The sequence below is a fragment of the Prionailurus bengalensis genome, chromosome B4 (genome assembly GCF_016509475.1).
Source record: "Prionailurus bengalensis isolate Pbe53 chromosome B4, Fcat_Pben_1.1_paternal_pri, whole genome shotgun sequence".
NCBI classification, from domain to species: domain Eukaryota; kingdom Metazoa; phylum Chordata; class Mammalia; order Carnivora; family Felidae; genus Prionailurus; species Prionailurus bengalensis.
The window spans coordinates 67,036,462-67,054,635 of NC_057358.1; the positions used below are offsets into that span (position 1 = coordinate 67,036,462).

General features: G+C 35.7%; 1 protein-coding gene across 1 annotated transcript in view; it reads right to left on the reverse strand.

The window, feature by feature from the left end:
- The window catches only part of ABCD2 (ATP binding cassette subfamily D member 2), a 68,028-nt gene extending 50,970 nt beyond the window's left edge, over positions 1–17,058 (reverse strand). The window contains exons 1-3 of the mRNA XM_043563324.1: positions 15,802–17,058; positions 14,051–14,231; positions 3,271–3,392 (exon numbers count right to left, since the gene is read on the reverse strand). Of these exons, the coding sequence (XP_043419259.1) occupies positions 3,271–3,392; positions 14,051–14,231; positions 15,802–16,740 (1,242 nt within the window). The 5' untranslated portion in view covers positions 16,741–17,058. The remainder of the gene's footprint in view (positions 1–3,270; positions 3,393–14,050; positions 14,232–15,801) is intronic.
- Between the last annotated feature and the right edge of the window lie 1,116 nt (positions 17,059–18,174).

Sequence of the window (18,174 nt, forward strand, 5' to 3'; positions counted from 1 at the left end):
AGAGTTAATATACTCCAGATAGACTTTTAAATAAATATGCAATCTATTAGCTTCTTGATTTAATATTAAAGATCTTATTTCATAATACATGAAAAAAAATACATCTGTTAGTGATAAAAAATAACAGAAAAGGCTTACCAAGAGAGCAAAATAACACAGTGTCAATGTAAATTTGATTGGAATTATAAAACCCATAAAAAATTATTCATTCAAGTGAGTGTTCAAAATAAAATGTAAAGATTTCAGAATGTTAGTGAGGCTTAAAATCTTCCAATCAAATTTCTGATTGGGCTCCTGTTTACATGACAAATTTTATTTCCGGAAAATTAGAAATTTTGTGAAAAGCTTAACGTCATTCAATGAAATAACAATCCTTTGTTTTGATATCTTTTTTCAATTTAAAATGGAAGATTTTAAATATAAGAAAAATAGGGGTTTTTTTCCTTATTATGAAACGAATGTTTTTAAGTCAAATTGATTGTCAAAATTCCTAAGCGTCGCCAAAGAAAACACTCCTGTCAGAGGATATCAATACTGGAAGTGAGCTCAGTGAAAAGCTTCAAATCCTTTTCAGTCCAAATCCCATAGTTCAGCTTCTTTTCCAGCCAAACATGATTTACATGCCCAAAGAAAAACATTAAATCTGATTTTTATTCTGGGTGAGATTAAAAATGAGATAAATCTCTGTTTTAGTCCCTAAGGCTCAGTAGAATGGTGCCTTGCTCTTATTCTGCCAGTTGTCCAATTTAGGTTGAATCCCTTGCTGTTTTTCTATTAAAATAACACCTTGTTGTTATCAGGGTAATGTGAAAGGTGACTCATCTCCTGTCAAGACCATCTTTCTCAGTGAAAAGAAAAGCACAAAAACCATTCCCTTATGGGAATATTTACTAGGAAATTGGTACCAACAAGCAAGGCATGTCACTAATAAATTGTGGAATAATACAACAAGGCTGACATTTGTGTAAGATTTATGTGCGTGCAAAACCTAAGCCGTAAATGAGTATGGATAGTTATCAATAGCCTTCTAGCACACGTCTCTACTATGTGAGACGTCTGTATTTAGTATTTCATTTCTGTATATTAATGTTGTAACTATTTAATCGGTAATTTCTAAAATGTTATCTAGAAGAATCCCTTGAGTCCCCAAGTGGAGCAAAACAGAGCCAAGAATTAACAACATACAGATTCAAAAGAAACTCAGGTAAATGTAATTGCATAGAGGAAAAAATCCAAAATGAAATGTATGGGTCAGTTAAAGAAAGGCAAGAGGCAATGAGTTAATATGCTAGAATGCAAGGTGGAGTGGGCAGAGTGAGTATATGACTGTTGACAAATTACTTTGGGATACAAGGCAGGGAGTTTGCCCTAGGACTCTTACTCTAGAGAGGAATCTTGTTTCTTCTGGAACCAGCAGAGAGAACGCATGGTTCTTGCTTGTGCTGTTACAGCAATGGTAAGATTCTTTAGATGTGAACATTCTATGATCCCAAGTATATTCAGGGAAAATAAAGCAAAATGAAATTATTTCTTGTATTGGATACAATGTAGAAAAAACTAGTCAATTTCTTTCTGTGACTTAGGTAGCAAAGTATTTTAATATGAGATGTGTAAAACTTTGATTTGTCATTTAATTTTAATAAATGATTTATTACATCAAAAACCTATCTTAAAAATGATGTACACATTATCAAAATTATTATTTGAAAAGAAAATTTAAAGCTGAGTTGTTTTGGTATATGACCCTAAACAATCGGTTTTACTTTTAAAAAAAAAAATCCTTTCAATAAATCAGTTGTTGAATGACACTGAAAACTTTTGTCAGCAAATCACAAACTTTCTTACTCTTTCATATGGTCTATTCAAGGCTGATTTAATAGGCAGATAAATTTATAATGATGGTCTGGTGATTCATATTGATACAAAAGCCAAAAGAGTAAATTAATGGTGAAAATGATTAATCATGGGAATATTATATAATATCTGAAATAAATAATTTCTAATTTTAACACTGTGACATCTTCAGGTCTTAATACCATTCTTTCAGCAAACATTTCTTGACCACATACAATATTCCAAGTATTAAAATGATTAGGACTGCAAAGATGAGTAAGTTAATGCTTTCCACTCAGGGTCTGGTGAGCAGATAGACAATTGTAATGTGGTAAAGCATCAGATTTACTGGGACACGGAGAAGGGAGACCCAGACTCTGCAAGGAAGGTGGGGAAGAAGGTGGAATCACAAGAGGATTTTATATGAGGTTGGTGAGGCTTGACTTGTCATGAACGATGAGTACAAGTTTGCAAAGTATATAAATGATATTATTGGCTAGCGGTGATTGAATTCCTTAATATGTGTTATTTTTATAATTATTATGATTTTTTTAATGTTTATTTATTTTTGAGAGAGACAGAGAGAGACAGAGAGTGAGCAGGGGAGGGACAGAGAGAGAGAGGGAGACACAGAATCCGAAGCAGGCTCCAGGCTCTGAGCTGTCAGCAAGAGCCCCACACAGGGTTTGAACTCACGAACCATGAGATCATGACCTAAGCCAAAGCTTGGATGCTTAACTGACTGAGCCACCCAGATGCCCCTGTTGTTTTAAATATTCTACATGTATTGACTCACAACAACCCTACAAAATCAATGCCGTCATTATCCCCACTTCACATATGAGGAAACAAATGCAGACAGGTTAAGGAACTTGATCAAGTTCACATAATTTGTAAATACTGGAGTAAGCTTTTAAATGTAGGTTCTCTGGTTCCAGAATCCACACCTAATAGACTTTTTTTTACAAACAGATATGTCATACTAGGGGCGCCTCTGCGGCTCAGTCGGTTGAGCGCCCTGCTCTTGATTTGGGCTCAGTTATGATCTCACTGTTCTTGAGATCAAGCCTTTAAGTCAGGCTCTAGCTCATAGGGCTGGGGCTGCTTGGGATTCTCACTCTCCCTCTCTCTCTCTGCCCCTCCCCTCCTTGTGCACTTACTCGCTCTGTCTCAAAATAAACAAATAAACATTAAAAAAAAAAAAAAGAAAAGAAAACTATACACCGAAAAAGGGGAGTTTCAATTGAGAGTGTAAAACTCAAATAGTATTAGCATCAAAACACTTAGGAGTTGCTGCCCTTTATCTTGATTACAGTTTTAGGAATTTTTAGTAGAGAAAAGATGCTTTCAAAATGCTAAGTATATCTGATGATTTACATCTTTCTTGATTTTCAAATATTTTATTTTAATCAAATTGAAAACAAGATATGCAAGTACCTCTTTGTATGACGACATAATCCTTTCGATAGCATCAGCTCCAGAGGCCAATAAATTTCGAGCAGTAGTAAAGGCTTCTGTCCGTTCACTAACCATAGCTTGTTTTTGGCCATCTTCTAGATCTAAAAGCAAATTACAAAACTATTGAGTTTTTTCAAGTAACTATTTCATTTTTACAAATGAAATGGTGACTAAAAAACCCACGTGTAAATTTTTCATTAATATCAGCAATTTTCTAGAAATTTAATGAATTATTGAAAATACAGTATTTGTACCGGATTTTATTTAAAGCTTCCTTTCATTATTTTTTTAGGAGAGAGTTAGAGCAATTAAATTACCAATTAAGACTATTTTCATTTAGCATTTTTTCAAACCTTTCCAAATTCAACATTCAGCCCTTCTTACAGTTACGCAATAAAATGCTAGTGATTTGTTCAATAAACTAGGAATAACTGGAATATAAGCAAGTATTTCTAGGGTGATTCCTTCAATAGAAATGTAAATTAGCTGATCTTCATAATCTAGACTTAGTTTATATGTTTCACCCAAACTGTACCTACAGCACTTCAAACATACGATATTCCATTCACCTCAAGCATACAAAATTCTGTTTATCCTTTGGTATTTGCATATACCATTTCCTTGAAATGGTATATATACCATTAATATATATACTTACTGCACTTCCCTTCCTTTTTTTTGCCTAGCTCTTTCTTTAAGAAAGTCAACTCTTTAAAAGAGAATTCCCTGGAAACCCTCGTCTGCCTTTTCTAATAATCTATAGGCTCCTTAAGAGTCAAGACTATTTTTTACTCTTTATTCCCAGTACTCAGCAGAGTGTCCAGCACAGAGCACACCTCAATGTGTATTGAATGCATGGATGAACAAATGGATACATGGATGAACATCCTAAATTACTGTCAAAGCAGAATTATGGTCAAGAGTAGGAGGTAGACTAGGTTTGAATGCAGGCTCTACTACTTAATGACAAATGGTAAGAGAAATAAAACAAGCCAATGACCTTCTTCATGCATATTTTCTCATGTGTAAATGAGGGAATTCATACTACTATCTTAAACAATTGTATCTCAAAGGATTGTTGTGAGGTTTAAAGGTGAGACACAAATGAAGTATTAGGCTAATCCATAGCTGATAATAAGTGCTCTAAGTGTTAGCGGTGATTACTTTCTCTGGTTATTATTGCGTATGTACTCAATTTAGTCTTACTCTTCTCAATTATTCTCCCCAGTCATTACTTTATATTTCCCATCATCTATAGGATTCTCAACATGGTTCTCCTATAAATTGTCTCCAAAGTTCTAAATTAAATACTATAATGAAAGTATTAGACTGCTATAGATAGCCACAGGCCCGTTTTGATATATAGTTCTCTCTGTTTTATCTCAGTGTGAAGTGTTTTTTTGTTTGTTTGTTTGTTTCATTTTTTGTGTTTTGTTTTCTACAACAGTGCAAATATTTAACTTGTGCCCTGCTAGGACTACCAAATACTTTTACCTTTACTTGCTCATAGACAGCTCAGCTGAGTTTGAAAGGGTTCCATGCATAATATAAGGTAAAATTCACTCAGCAGATATTTACTCAACAACTAGATGTGTTAAGAAATTAGGCACAGTATTATATGACATGCAAGGATAAATGTGATTTTCAGACTCTTTCCTTGGGGGACTTACAGTCTGGTAGGAGACAGAAGACAAGTTGCTAAATAACTACGCAGGGTAGCCTATGACAAGAGTTAGTGTGAGGTGTTTGGAGAGGGCAAAAATCAATTCTTGCTGCAAGACACAGGAAATGTTTCACGGAGCAGCCGACTGTGACAGAGGCCTTGAAGACTATGTACAATTAAGAAATCACAAGTACAGCGTAAGTAATGGCACAGAGAAAGGAAATTTCAAGCAATGCCAATTGGATGATAAATAGCCTGCTCATGTTACAGTATGGATGGTGTCAGGCACAGATTTCACTTGAATATCAGAATCACCGTGTGTCCATGGAGACATTTTATGATAATCCAATATGGTCCCTCCTGGCCCTACTGTTAATCACTGCTTTACAGAACTACCATTAGTCCCTTGAAGTTAGTTTCCTTGAAGAATGAAAAAAGAAAGGCTTTGAGTGCTGGTAGAAGTGAGGAGTGAAGGATGTGATTGGATAAATAGACTGAGAACAGAATGTAGATATTCTTAACACATTTAAATGTGATAAAATTTAGATAGCCACAAAAAAATTACAGAAGGGTTCTCAGCAAGCTACAAAAATAATGAATTGCTATATCAGTTAAAGTTCTAAGAATAGGTTTGGCTCATAGAGAATCTGGCTGATGATCTAAAATAATTATGGAATTTTATGAATTTAGGTTAAAAGGGGTTTGAGTAGCAGCTTTCATCAACAGCCTCTGTTAACAAGGAAAAACACTAGCACAGATGGATTTGTGCTTGATACGGCATGGTACTTTCCATGTTGCTTTGGCAGATTAGTGCTTACTGGGTTTTCTTCATGCTTTTAGCAACAAAATTACAAATAGCTGTGGACAGATTTCATTTGACTTTTATTCTATTGGTTGTTTTTTGGCAGGTACTATGAGGACAGTGCCAGTAGTATTTTGTCATGCATACAACAGCCAACTGCATAACTTCTATGAAAAAGCCAAATTCCTTAGTGGCAGAATATAAACTCATGACCCAGGGCACTCACGTATTTTGTATCATAGGTCAACAAATTTTATTTTCCTCACCAAATAGTTTCAATATTTTGTCAAATGTTTCTCATTTAAGGATGTAATATTTAACATTATTTGCTCATTTTACTTCAACCTTTCAGCTCTGCTAATAAAAGTATATATTGAAAGATGGTGACATCTGTTATTCACTGCAAAGGTGAGAAAAAATTTAAAAACTAAGGTTATGTCATGATGCACTTGTCAAAAACCCTACAGCTGTACAACGCTAAGAATAAATCCTAATGTAAACTATGCACTTCAGTTAATAATGTGTGCATATTGGTTCATCAGTTGTAACAAATGTACCACACTAATACAAGATGTAAATAATAGGGGAAGCTGTGAGGGAAACTGGATATTTATTTGGAACTCTTTGTACTTCCTGCTCAATTTTTCTGTACACCTAAAACTGCTCTAAGAAAATTAAGTCTATTAATTTTTTGTTTAAGTAGGCTTCATGCCTCAAAGCAGGGTTTCAACTCACGAGTCGAAGATTCAGATCTGAGCTGAGATCAAGAATCGGACTCTTAGCAGGTGACTCTGAGCCACCGAGGCACCCTAAGTCTATTAATTTTTTAAAAACTAAAATAGTAGGTTATTCCTCTGTACTTTTTTCTTTGGACTTATAATCTGAGTTTAATTCTTTCCACTTGAATTTTATCTTTATCACATTGACAAATCTCAGCAAAACTTTATGGTCTTTCCCTACCTCACACTGTATAAAATTTCAATTCTAATTGGATTGAAGATCTCAATATGAAATGAAAAACCAATAATTTTCTAGAAGATAAAGTAGGAGAATATCTTCATGGCCTTGAATTAGACAAATATTTCTTGAATAAGACATAAAACCACTAACCATACACACAAAAATGATTGATAAACTGAACTGGTAAAATGAACTTCTCTTACACACTATTAAGAGACTGAAAAGGTAAGAATAGAGTGGGAAAAGATATTTAAGATTGTGTGTGTGTATGTCTGACAAAAGTCACATTATAGAGTACATAAGAATTTTTACAAATCAATAAGTAAAAAACAGAAAAGTCAATTTAAAAGTGAGCAAAAAACTTATTGGCGCTTCATAAGAAAAGCTATCTAGGGTGCCTGGGTGGCTCAGTTGGTTAGGTGTCCGACTTCAGCTCAGGTCATGATCTCGAGGTTTGTGAGTTCGAGCCCTGCACTGGGCCCCACATTGGGCTCTGTGCTGACAGCTCAGAGTCTGGAGCCTGCTTTGGATTCTGTCTCCCTCTCTTTCTCTGCCTCTCCCCTACTTGTGCTCTGTCTCTCTCTCTCTTTCTCTCTCTCTTTCAAAAATAAACATTAAACATAAAAAACAAGAAAAGAAAAGAATAATAATTAAAATGAAAAAAACCAAAGTAACTTATTCATGAGTTGGGAGCCCAGTGTCAGGCTCTGTGTTGGCAGCTCACAGCCTGGAACCTGCTTCAGATTCTGTGTCTCCCTTTCTCCCTGTCCCTCCCCCAACTCATGCACGCGCGCACGCACGCGCACGCTCTCTCTCTCTCAAAAATAAACACTAAAAAATTTTTTTAAAAAGAAAAGCTATCCAAATGGCCAATAAACAAATAAAAAGTGCTTAATCTCTTGGGGCCTGGGTGGCTCAGTCAGTTGAGCGTCTGACTTAGGCTCAGGTCATGATCTCACGGTTTGTGAGTTCAAGCCCTGCCTCCGGCTCTGTGCTGACAGCTGGAGCCTGGAGCCTGCTTCGGATTCTGTGTCTCCTCCTCTCTCTGCCTCTCCCCTGCTCATGCTCTGTCTCTCTGTCTCTCAATAATAGATAAATGTTAAAAAAAAAAAAGTGCTTAATTTCATTAGTCATCAGAGAAATGCAAACTAAGGCCACAGTGATTTACCACTATGCCTAAAATGAAAAAGACTGACATCAAACATCGACAAAGATGTGGAGCAACTAGAACTCCTATGTGTACTGTATGATACTATTTATACAAGTTTCAAACCCGCAAACACTAATGAATGGTCAGTAGAATAATTGCCTTTACTGGGGCATACTGGGAACAGGAGTAAGTGGGACTGGGGACAGGGGGCTGAAGATGGGAATAAAACTAGCAAGGAGCATGGGGGATTCTGGGATGTAGGTAAGTTTCTATTTCTTGGGAGTGGTAATTATTTATATTTGTTAACTTTGTGACAGTTCATTGAGTGGTACACTAATGATTGGGTCCTTTACTGCATGTATGTTATACTTTAAAAATTACAGCTATGTAATAGGCATAGCTAATTACAGCTAAAAAAGTATGTCTTTCTTATGTTTTGGTAATTATTGTTACAATAAATTGGTCAACAGGAGAGGAATTACATCCAAATTGACCCATAATATAAAATTATATTCCAATGATTTGACATTAGAATATGAGACACTAACACAACAGGAGTTATAACTATGATTTTGTGGGAGGTACATTTTAGGAATAAAAAACATCACCCATGTTACTAGGTGATGATAGAGTTTAGTTCAATTCTTAAGCGCAGTATCTGTCAGTTGCTATTTCTGCTCTGCTGCCTTACACTAGCAGACCACCAACAGGCAGATACTACCGGTAATGCTAGTGGCTTAGAAGCCTGCTTCCCTGTTATATGCCTGTGATAAGATCCGGTAGGAGAGAACTGAAGTAGCTTTCTTTGGCCTTGCCCAGAACTGTTCTTGATACGAACAGAAGAAAAGGGGCCTATAACATTAAAAAATTGAGATGATACCAGGTGGCCAACAGACATATGAAAAGATGCTCAAAAATCCCTCCTCATGGAGGAAATGCAAGTCCAAACTACAATGAGATATCACATCATACCCATCAGAATGGCTAAAATCCGAACACAAGAAACAGCAAGTGTTGGCAAGGATGTGGAAAAAAGGAACCCTTTTATACTATTGGGGGGATGCAAACTGGCGCAGTCACAATGGACAACAGTATGGAGGTTCCTCAAAAAACCGAAAATAGAACTACCCTATAATCCAGTAATTGTACTCCTGGGTATTTACCCAAACAATACAAAAACACTAATTTAAAGGGATACATGCATTCCTATGTTTATGGCAGCGTTATTTACAATAACCAAATCATGGAAGCAGCCCAAGTATCCATTGATTAATGACTGGATGTGGTATGTACACACAATGGAATATTATTCAGCCATAAAAGAAGAATGAAATCCTGCCACTTGCAACAATATGGATGGAGCTAGAGAGTAAAATGCTAAGCGAAATAAGTCAGAGAAAGACAAGTACTGTATGATTTCACTCATATGTGAATTTAAGAAATTAAATAAATGAGTAAAGGTAAAAAAAAAAGAGAGAGAGAGAGACACACACAAACCATGAAACAAACTCTTAACTATAGAGAACAAAGTGATGGTTACCAGAGGGGAGGTGGTTGGGGGGGATGGGTGAAATAGGTGCTGGGGATTAAGGAGTGCACTTGTCATAACGAGCCCTGGGTGATGTATGAAATTGTTGAATCACAATATTGTACACATGAAACTAATATAACACTGTATGTTAACTACACTGGAAGTTAAAATAAAAAAAAATTGGAGATTTTCTTCATAGCATTTCAATCTCTCTTTTGACACCAGATAAAAGTAATATCCTCTAAAAAATAAAATAGAAAATATACATAATTAACTATATCAGTGCTTCTTTTTCAACCATATGGCCACATGATTACTTAGTGTCAAACCAAGTTAAATCCCTTCTAGAGCAAGTTCCAGTATCTAATATGGAGGCCACATGGTGACGGGGGAAAACATAGCGCACTAGGAATTATGGAGTGCCTTCCATCCTTAGTGCTTCCACTAACCATTTGTGTGAATGTAGGCAATTCTGGGGCTCCAGAATAGATGACTTGGAAGCTCCTCTTCCGATGTGAAAATAGCATGATTCTGTATGCAATTTTGTAATGGGAACTTGAACATAAACATAATCCTGCCCTTACCAGAAGATTTCACTTAAAGCTGTAAGTAAATGGTATAACAAAACTACTGCAGAACTATTTTCCTTTTCTCCTCCAAAAAAAAAAAAAAAGAAAGAAAGAAAGGAAGAAAGAAAAATTGTGCTCCTATACTTCTGATTTCCTAATCATTTCCAAATGCTTTGCTCCTTTAACTATGAGAACCATGCCAGCAAACATCTATTGACCATTTCTTATGAGGCAGGGAATATTCTAAGTTTTACGTATGTCAGTTTTAATCCTCATAACAACCCTGCTATAATTTCCCCCATTTTGGAAATGAGAAAATTGAAGCACAAAAAAGTTAAATGATTTGCCTGTAGTCACAGCTTTACCTAGTAAGCAAAAGGGCCAGCATTTGAACCCAGAAAATCTGACTCCAGTGCCCACATGTTAAGACTACAATAAATATTAACAATTGCTTCCACCTAAGCTTTTACTATTTGCCAAGGACTGTTTCTTTTTTTTTTTTTTTTCTTTTAATTTTCTTTTTTTAATTTACATCCAAATTAGTTAGCATATAGTGCTACAATGATTTCAGGAGTAGATTCCTTAATTCCCCTTACCCATTTAGCCCATCCCCCCTCCCACAACCATTCCAGTAACCCTCTGTTTGTTGCCAAGGACTGTTTCAAAGCACATTAAATACTTTACATATAATTTCATAACAATTCTGTAAGATATATATTCTTATCCCTATAGTTAAGATGAGAAAACTGGGACATAGAAAGCTTATGTAACTTTCTCAAGGATGGTTGAGTATTAAACAGCAGAGTGAAAATTTGAGCGGTGGCCTGCTTCTTTCTTCATTCTATCTTTTTTCTATCCTACTTTTTCTCCTTTTCTCTTTGTCATTCCTCTCTTTTTATAAAAAGTTTATTTATTTTGAGAGAGAGAGAGAGACCACAAGTGAGTGAGAGAAGGGTAGAGAGAGAGGGAGAGAGAGAATCCCCAGCAGGCTCTGTGCTGTCAGCACAGAGCCCAACTTGGGGCTGGATCCCATGAACTCTGAGATCATGACGTGAGCTGAAATCAAGAGCGAGATGCTTAACCGACAGACAATTAGGCACGCCTGCCATTCCTCTCTTATTCACCCATTTCTTTTCATGTCTTTTTGTCTTAAAATATACAGTATCATATACTTCATTCATCTCTAACATAAAGGGCAATGCAGGGCATAAGTGTAAATTAAGATTAAAGATAAGAGTAGAATATAGGGTATGTAATTCCAAGACCCAAGGACTCAAAGCTATGTCATTATCTAAAAAAATAAATAAATAGGGGCGCCTGGGTGGCTAAGTCAGTTAAGCATCTGACTTTGGCCCAGGTCATGACTCATGGTTCATGAGTTCAAGCCGCGCATTGGGCTCTGTGCTAACAGCTCAGAGCCTGGAGCCTGCTTCAGATTCTGTGTCTCCCTTTCTCTCTGCCCATGCCCCACTCGCACTCTGTCTCTGTCAAAAATAAATAAACATTAAAAAAATAGATAAATAATTTTGTCTGAGTAAAATGGTAAGCTAATATTTTTGTGTGTTAAATCATTGTAGGTCAAGTACATTTAGTAAAAATATACATATAAACATTATAAGCATCATACAGTAACTTTAGAAGTTACAGAAAATATTGAAGCATACTTTTTTTCATTTTTTTTCAATATATGAAGTTTATTGTCAAATTGGTTTCCATACAACACCCAGTGGAAGCATACTCTTATAATGTTGACCTGTGAATTCATTTTTTGTCTATTTAATTGTCATATTGCTTCTCTTTGTATAAAATTTTCTTTTAAAAGAAACTTTAAGGGGCACCTGGGTGGCTCAGTCAGTTAAGTGTCCGACTTCGGCACAGGTCCTGATCTCATGGTTTGTGAGTTCAAGCCCTGCATTGGGCTCTGGGCTGACAACTTGGAGCCTGGAGCCTGTTTCAGATTCTGTGTCTCCCTCTCTCTCTCTGCCCCTCCCCTGCTCATGCTCTTTCTCTGTCTTAAAAATAAATAAGCATTAAAAAAAAATTTGAAAAGAAGCTTTGAGAATTACTTTGTTCATTTGCATAAATGTTATCATTATCATAATTTCTATTTAAAATTTTAATGTTGTTTCTTTAGTTTAATAAGGCATGTTTTAGAATTTATAGGGTTTATTTTTAAATATCTTATTACATCACCTATGAAAGTAAGATTGTTAGATTCTTTGCATACATTGTTTACTTCCAACTGGTCTCTGTAGGGTTAATTTGTCACCCACTAATAGCTGCATTTTCTCTGTTCTTTGTTGAATACTCCAGGGTTTTCTAATAAGACCAATGCTTCTAAGGACTAATAGAACGACACCATTATCTCATCATTGGGGTTGTCTCTAATATTCCTCATATATGAAACCTTAAAAATACCCCTACATTTAAAGAGACTTACTACAAATATCTGCTAATTTTGTCAAGTTTCTTAGTAAAACTAATCTTAAGACCATAGGTTTTGAAGTGTCTTTTTTTCTCTAATACTCTTTTGAAAAGTAATTTATTTTATTTCATTACGGAAGGATTAAGTCTAAAAATATTATTACTAACAATACCTTTTTCAATATAAACTTATTAAAATGATTTTTTTAATAAAATTTTAAAACAGATAAAAGTCACTTTCCCTAGCAGTCTAAATGCACTGGCTATTAGACAGTTAAGTTGTGGAGTTTATTTGGTATATGTATAGCACTCATCACAAGGAATTGACGAATCTAAATTTACTAAAGTGAACAATTTTAGGTTAAGAATGACCCAAATTTGACAAATATTTTTGTAAGAATTGGTTAAAGCATTGAAGCACTGTTTCAAAACATTAAAGAAAAGGTAATTTTGTACTTGTTTTTATTAGACAACTTCCAATGAATAACTATTGATTCTCAATTCCATACCAAAAATAACTGTAACTATTCTGTTACACTATATTCTGTTATACTATTCTTAGTGTTGCCTTTTGTTTTCTAGGTAATAATTTATCACCATGTATCAAGAACATCAAGAGTATGCTCTGTACTGTAAAAACATTATTTTACTAAAGTCTCACAATTCTCTGAAGTAGTGCTTCTGATTTTCATTTTATAGATGAGAAAATTGAGTTTTAGAATGTTTAATTAACATGACTAAGAGGATGCAGGCAAGAAGAGGGAAAGCCAAGAGTTGTCTTACTAAAAGCCCACGCTTTTCTCTAGTGCCTTCAACACCAAGGCCCATTTTGGTCGAGTGGTTTCTAAAGAGGAAGGGGAATATTTTATATCAGTGGAAGAGCAGAGAATGATACTTCTTTAATCAATTCCCTCCTGTCCCTGCCAATTACAACCCAAACTCCCATCTTAGGTATTACACAACATTTTAATGTTGTCCTTCTTGCCCTTATATTTTTCATTTATTCCAAAGGATGAAAATGTTGGCAAAAACCATTGAGATGGTGAGAGAATAGAATTAGATGCCTGCAACTTGCCAACTCCTACTTCCACAATGCCACTAAATCATGCTACCGAGGAAATTATCTACATTACCTACAAGTAGAGAAGACCTTGCTCTATGGCATGAAACACTCCTTGAAACAATATTCCTGGTTCCTTCATGTAGTCAACCAGTTCTTCAAATCACAAATCAGGACTAATCCAGTTATAGAATATCTATAGACTAAACGCATAGGATGTTCAGAACTGAAGTTTACAACACATGCGGAAAACTTGTATAATACTCTTTTTGAAGGTATTAATTTGCTTTGAATTTAAGTGCAAACTAGGGAATCATTTTGTATTAGGCAGAATAATTAAGATGGCTCAAGGTCAACTTCCAGAAACACTGCATCAGAGATCTCTGAAATATCTCAGAACTAGAAAGGTGTTTTGAGACACTTCTTTTCATATTGCTGGTCTTATTATTGGATGTTGCAAAGTCTGCCATTGTTTCTGACCAATAAATGACCATAGAATAATGACTATATACACAGTTTCACTCACACAAAACCAGCAGTGACACCTTCAAGAGAAATAATCTTAAACATATAGTTGAGATTGAGCATAAATGCCATTACCACCATCGGCAAAGCCAGTTGCAGTGATAATAGGTACAGCCACCATAATTAGTCCACTGCTGCTCCAAACATACTTCATCAAGAATTGTTCTATCATGATATACCACAAACGTTTGGATAAGATGAGGTTCATTTGATCTGCTAAAGCTTTGTAACTTTTCTGGAGTTGCTTCATTTCTACCTATGGAGGGAAACAGAGATAAGAATTAACTCAGCATGAGCTATAGAATTAAATACTGTATGTTTGAGGACTTTTTAAAAAGATAAGTACATATTATTTTGTTTTACCTAGGATATTATTATCTACGATCTAACAATGAATGAATATAGATCACTATTAGAATTAGTCATTATTTTTAAATTTTGGTCACACCTGTATTATTTTTAAAAAACCATGATACTCAAGTCAATAGAATATTAAGTATAAAATACATATAACTGATTTACAATTATGATTTCAAAATTACATATATGAGATGTTAAGATTAAATAATATCCTGTAAGACATGAATAAGCAATGTTAGAACCTTATCTTTCTTGATCACACCAAAAATACCTAAAAATAAAGATGTGACACGTATACGTGTAATTAGACTCCATTTTTGAACTAACTCAATTTACTGGATTTTGTCTTGAATGCAAGAAGCCTACAACATGCTATAATTTACATCACTGAGTTCAATGATTCAAGAGGAATGACCAATCAGTATGATTAATATAACGCATGAGACCAATTTTCAAGTGGCAGTAAAAGTCCTAAATTTGCTTTAAATTTTCTTCTTCAGGTTGCTGTTACTTTAAAAGTATTTTGATAATTGATGATGCTTCAAAAATTAAATAATGCTGCTTGGTAATTAAAATACCATCTTCAATTTTAGAATTCCTTAATATTTCATTTGTGAAGTCATTTGTGTTAAGATTTCAGATTCATCACCTTAAAAATTTCCATCATACTTAATATTCTGAAGTTACTTTAATGCACTGCCTGCTTATGTAATTAGGCTAACTATTTTAGGGATCTGCTTCATGTTGAAAATCTTTAATATTTAAAAATAACATTCTGGAACTCTTTTTCTCATCCTCATTTCTTCTCTAATCTTAGCTTTTCCCTGAAAGCTAGACAAAATTTCATTTCACTGCCTCTTTTTATTTGTGTCAAAATATGGTACTGAACAGTAACTAATAGTAATGCAAATGCTATTTGTGAGACACATTCTCCTGCAATTCTTAGGACTGAAGTCAGTCCATTGACCAGGCAGGCAAAATTGTCAAACTTGTCTTTCATGTAAAAGCATCGGGTTTGTTTTTTTTCCCCCTTCTTGAAAAACAAAAGAACAACAACAACAAGAATACCATCCTAAATTTTCCATCCCAATGGAAATGTGTTTACTTAGTTTCCAAACAAACATTTTCTTCTAATGCTCTAGGACTAGTTAGAATTTTTAGTTTTAAGAAAATGCTTTAGAGAAAATTCTGAGCATATTTGGGTACCTGAGGCTAAGCAGGCTATTTTTCAGATTGTTGGATATCTTATTCTTATGACACTTTAGAAAAGTTTGCACTCCATAGTTCTTTAACAGCTTGTAATTGGAAAGGTAAGGAAGCATATACTTCAATACAGGTTTAGACGTCATAGAAATCTAAAACGCTAAAGAAGTGGGTCCATCGACAGTACAACAGATGGTATCTAGCACTGCAGTGGCAGCTGGAAGAGTCTCACATTTCACCCATCACCTTAATTTCTATCTTACCTTATGTCCTCTGTAAAAGGCAATTTCTTCAACATTGGCTATAATTCTGGAGTGCACATACCGCAAATAGCCTTTTCTGTGAGCTTCTTCAGCCACCAATTTGCCAAATTTGGGAGAGCAAGCTTTCAAAACTTTAGCAGTGGCATATACCACAAGTCCCGCTAATAGGGTGGGCCCAATTGGGCTCGCTCCTCTGGATGTAGCAGTCTGGATAAGCGTATAGGAGGTCAAGATTACATCTAAAATAGGCTTGGTCAGATTGGAGTACAAGTGAGCCACAGACTGGGAGAACATCATAATATCCTCAGTAAGAGACTGGTCAGGGTTTGCCAGCCTCCCATCCATATTGATCACCTTATAATAAGTCTGATTTGTAAAATAGGTTTCATAGGCATGGTCTACCAGGCGAGTTCTGAAGGCCAAAGCCAATTTGCACTCCAGGTACCTTATTGCACTGTTAACAAAGGTGGCAGGGATGGCAATCATAAGCCACTTGATTAATTTGATGATGAAAGTTCGAGGCTTCTTTTCCACAATGCTTTTCACGATTTTTCCATCCAGACCAGCCACATAGATCGATAGAAATGTTCTTGAGATTAGAGCCACTGAGTGAAGGCAGAGCCAGCCTGTTTCAGTGGTCACAAGTTTTGGAAAGAGAATTTTACGAAGTTCTAGTAGCTGTTTGAAAAAATCTGCATTCACTCCAGGACAAGGTTTTTTACAAGTGTTCTCGGTGCAATGCAGTATTTCTCTGTTCTCTGCAGCCGGATAAACTGCTTCTTTTTTCTTCCTGTGGCCAGATTGCTTTAAACGCTTGCCAATGACGGGATAGAGTGTTTTCAGAGCATATGCCGCAGCCACCAGGCAGGCAGCCCTTTTAGCAGCACTCGATCTGGTCCATTTCACCCGATCAGCTGCTGCATTTAGCATATTTGTCATTTTCCCAGTTACCCAAACCGGCTTCAAAAAGAATTGGTTTTAAAAGATCATGCTCCGCGGGAATCCCCAGCAAATGTTTCAGAAAGTCCTACAGCGTTCCATAGTCTGCAGCATTTCTCCTCTTCTGTTGTTTTTGTTTTTGTTTTTGTTTTTGTTTTAATTTCGTTCTGCTGTGACAGATGCAGCAGACCTCAGACTCCACTGCATCTACGGGGATGAATCTCTCAGAAGCTCAAGCTGCACCAAGCCGCCCCAGGCTCCTCCCTCTCAGGCTCCTCATTGGCTGGCAGAGCGGTGGGACCTTGGAATCCTCGCTGCCTCCCTTTGAACCTTGAAAATGAGGAGAGAGCAAAACGAATTACATCCTTAACCGGGAGTTCAAAGAGTTAAATGTCTATTTTTGGAGAGGTCGAATCAGGGCAGCTGCTGGCGACAAAACCTGCCCTTGCTACTGAGCATGCTCAGCGTCACTTAGAAACCCACAGAAATTTCAGGATATACGTCTCTTCTCTAAGGTTTTAGTGGATACCACAAGGGGAAGAGCAAAAAGGAAGGGAGATTTTCAAGAGCTGTAAAACGAGATGAGGGAGAAGGAACGAGGGAAATGGGGGAGGAGGGACAAGAGTGTCAACATAAAGAGTCTGAAAAGAGTATTGAATGAATCTAAAATGGAGAGAAAAGAAAGTGACAAGTGTGGAGGCCACTGGAAAAAACAAAGTATCAAATCCTTAGATATGATCTTTGGTGCCGCTGCCCCAACCCCCATTTTGTTTTTTTCTGTGATTCCACATGAAGTCCTAGAACCTATCAGACAAGTTGTAATTGAGGATATTCCTTTTTGTGGGTGTTTTGTTTTGTTTTGTTTTGTTTTGTTTGGGGGGTGTTTGTTTGTTTTTGGTAAATAGAAGTCTTCTGTAGTATAAAAAATAATTATTTGCTATACTCCCATCCGTATGTTTACTTGTCCTTATAGTAAAAATCTTCCAACGCCATAACGGCTATTTTTAGCAATGGAGCATATTTATTTACAATGTAACTATTAAATAAACGAGTGCAAGGTTTCACTTCTATCTCCTTCCTTGTGTCCTTTAGATAGTTGTTACTTGGAGGTATGTGACTCTATAATCAAAAGTTAACCATTTGGGAATCCAACCCCAGTTAGATGGTAGAAATAGCTTCTCGAGAACCTTATTTTTAAGAGATTTTGTTTGTTTGTTTGTTTTGTCTTTTTCTAGCTTTTGTTAAGGCTTTGAGATAATTTGATTACTTCCCACTTCCATTTTTGTTATTTGATAATAACCAAGAGCATTAAAAAAATTCTCTACATCACGAATGGAGGACTTAAACTGCTAAATAGCCAAGCAAAATTTTGCATATTTAAAAAAAATGTAAAGGGCTTTTTTTTTTTTTTTTTTTTTTTTTGGTAAGGATGAG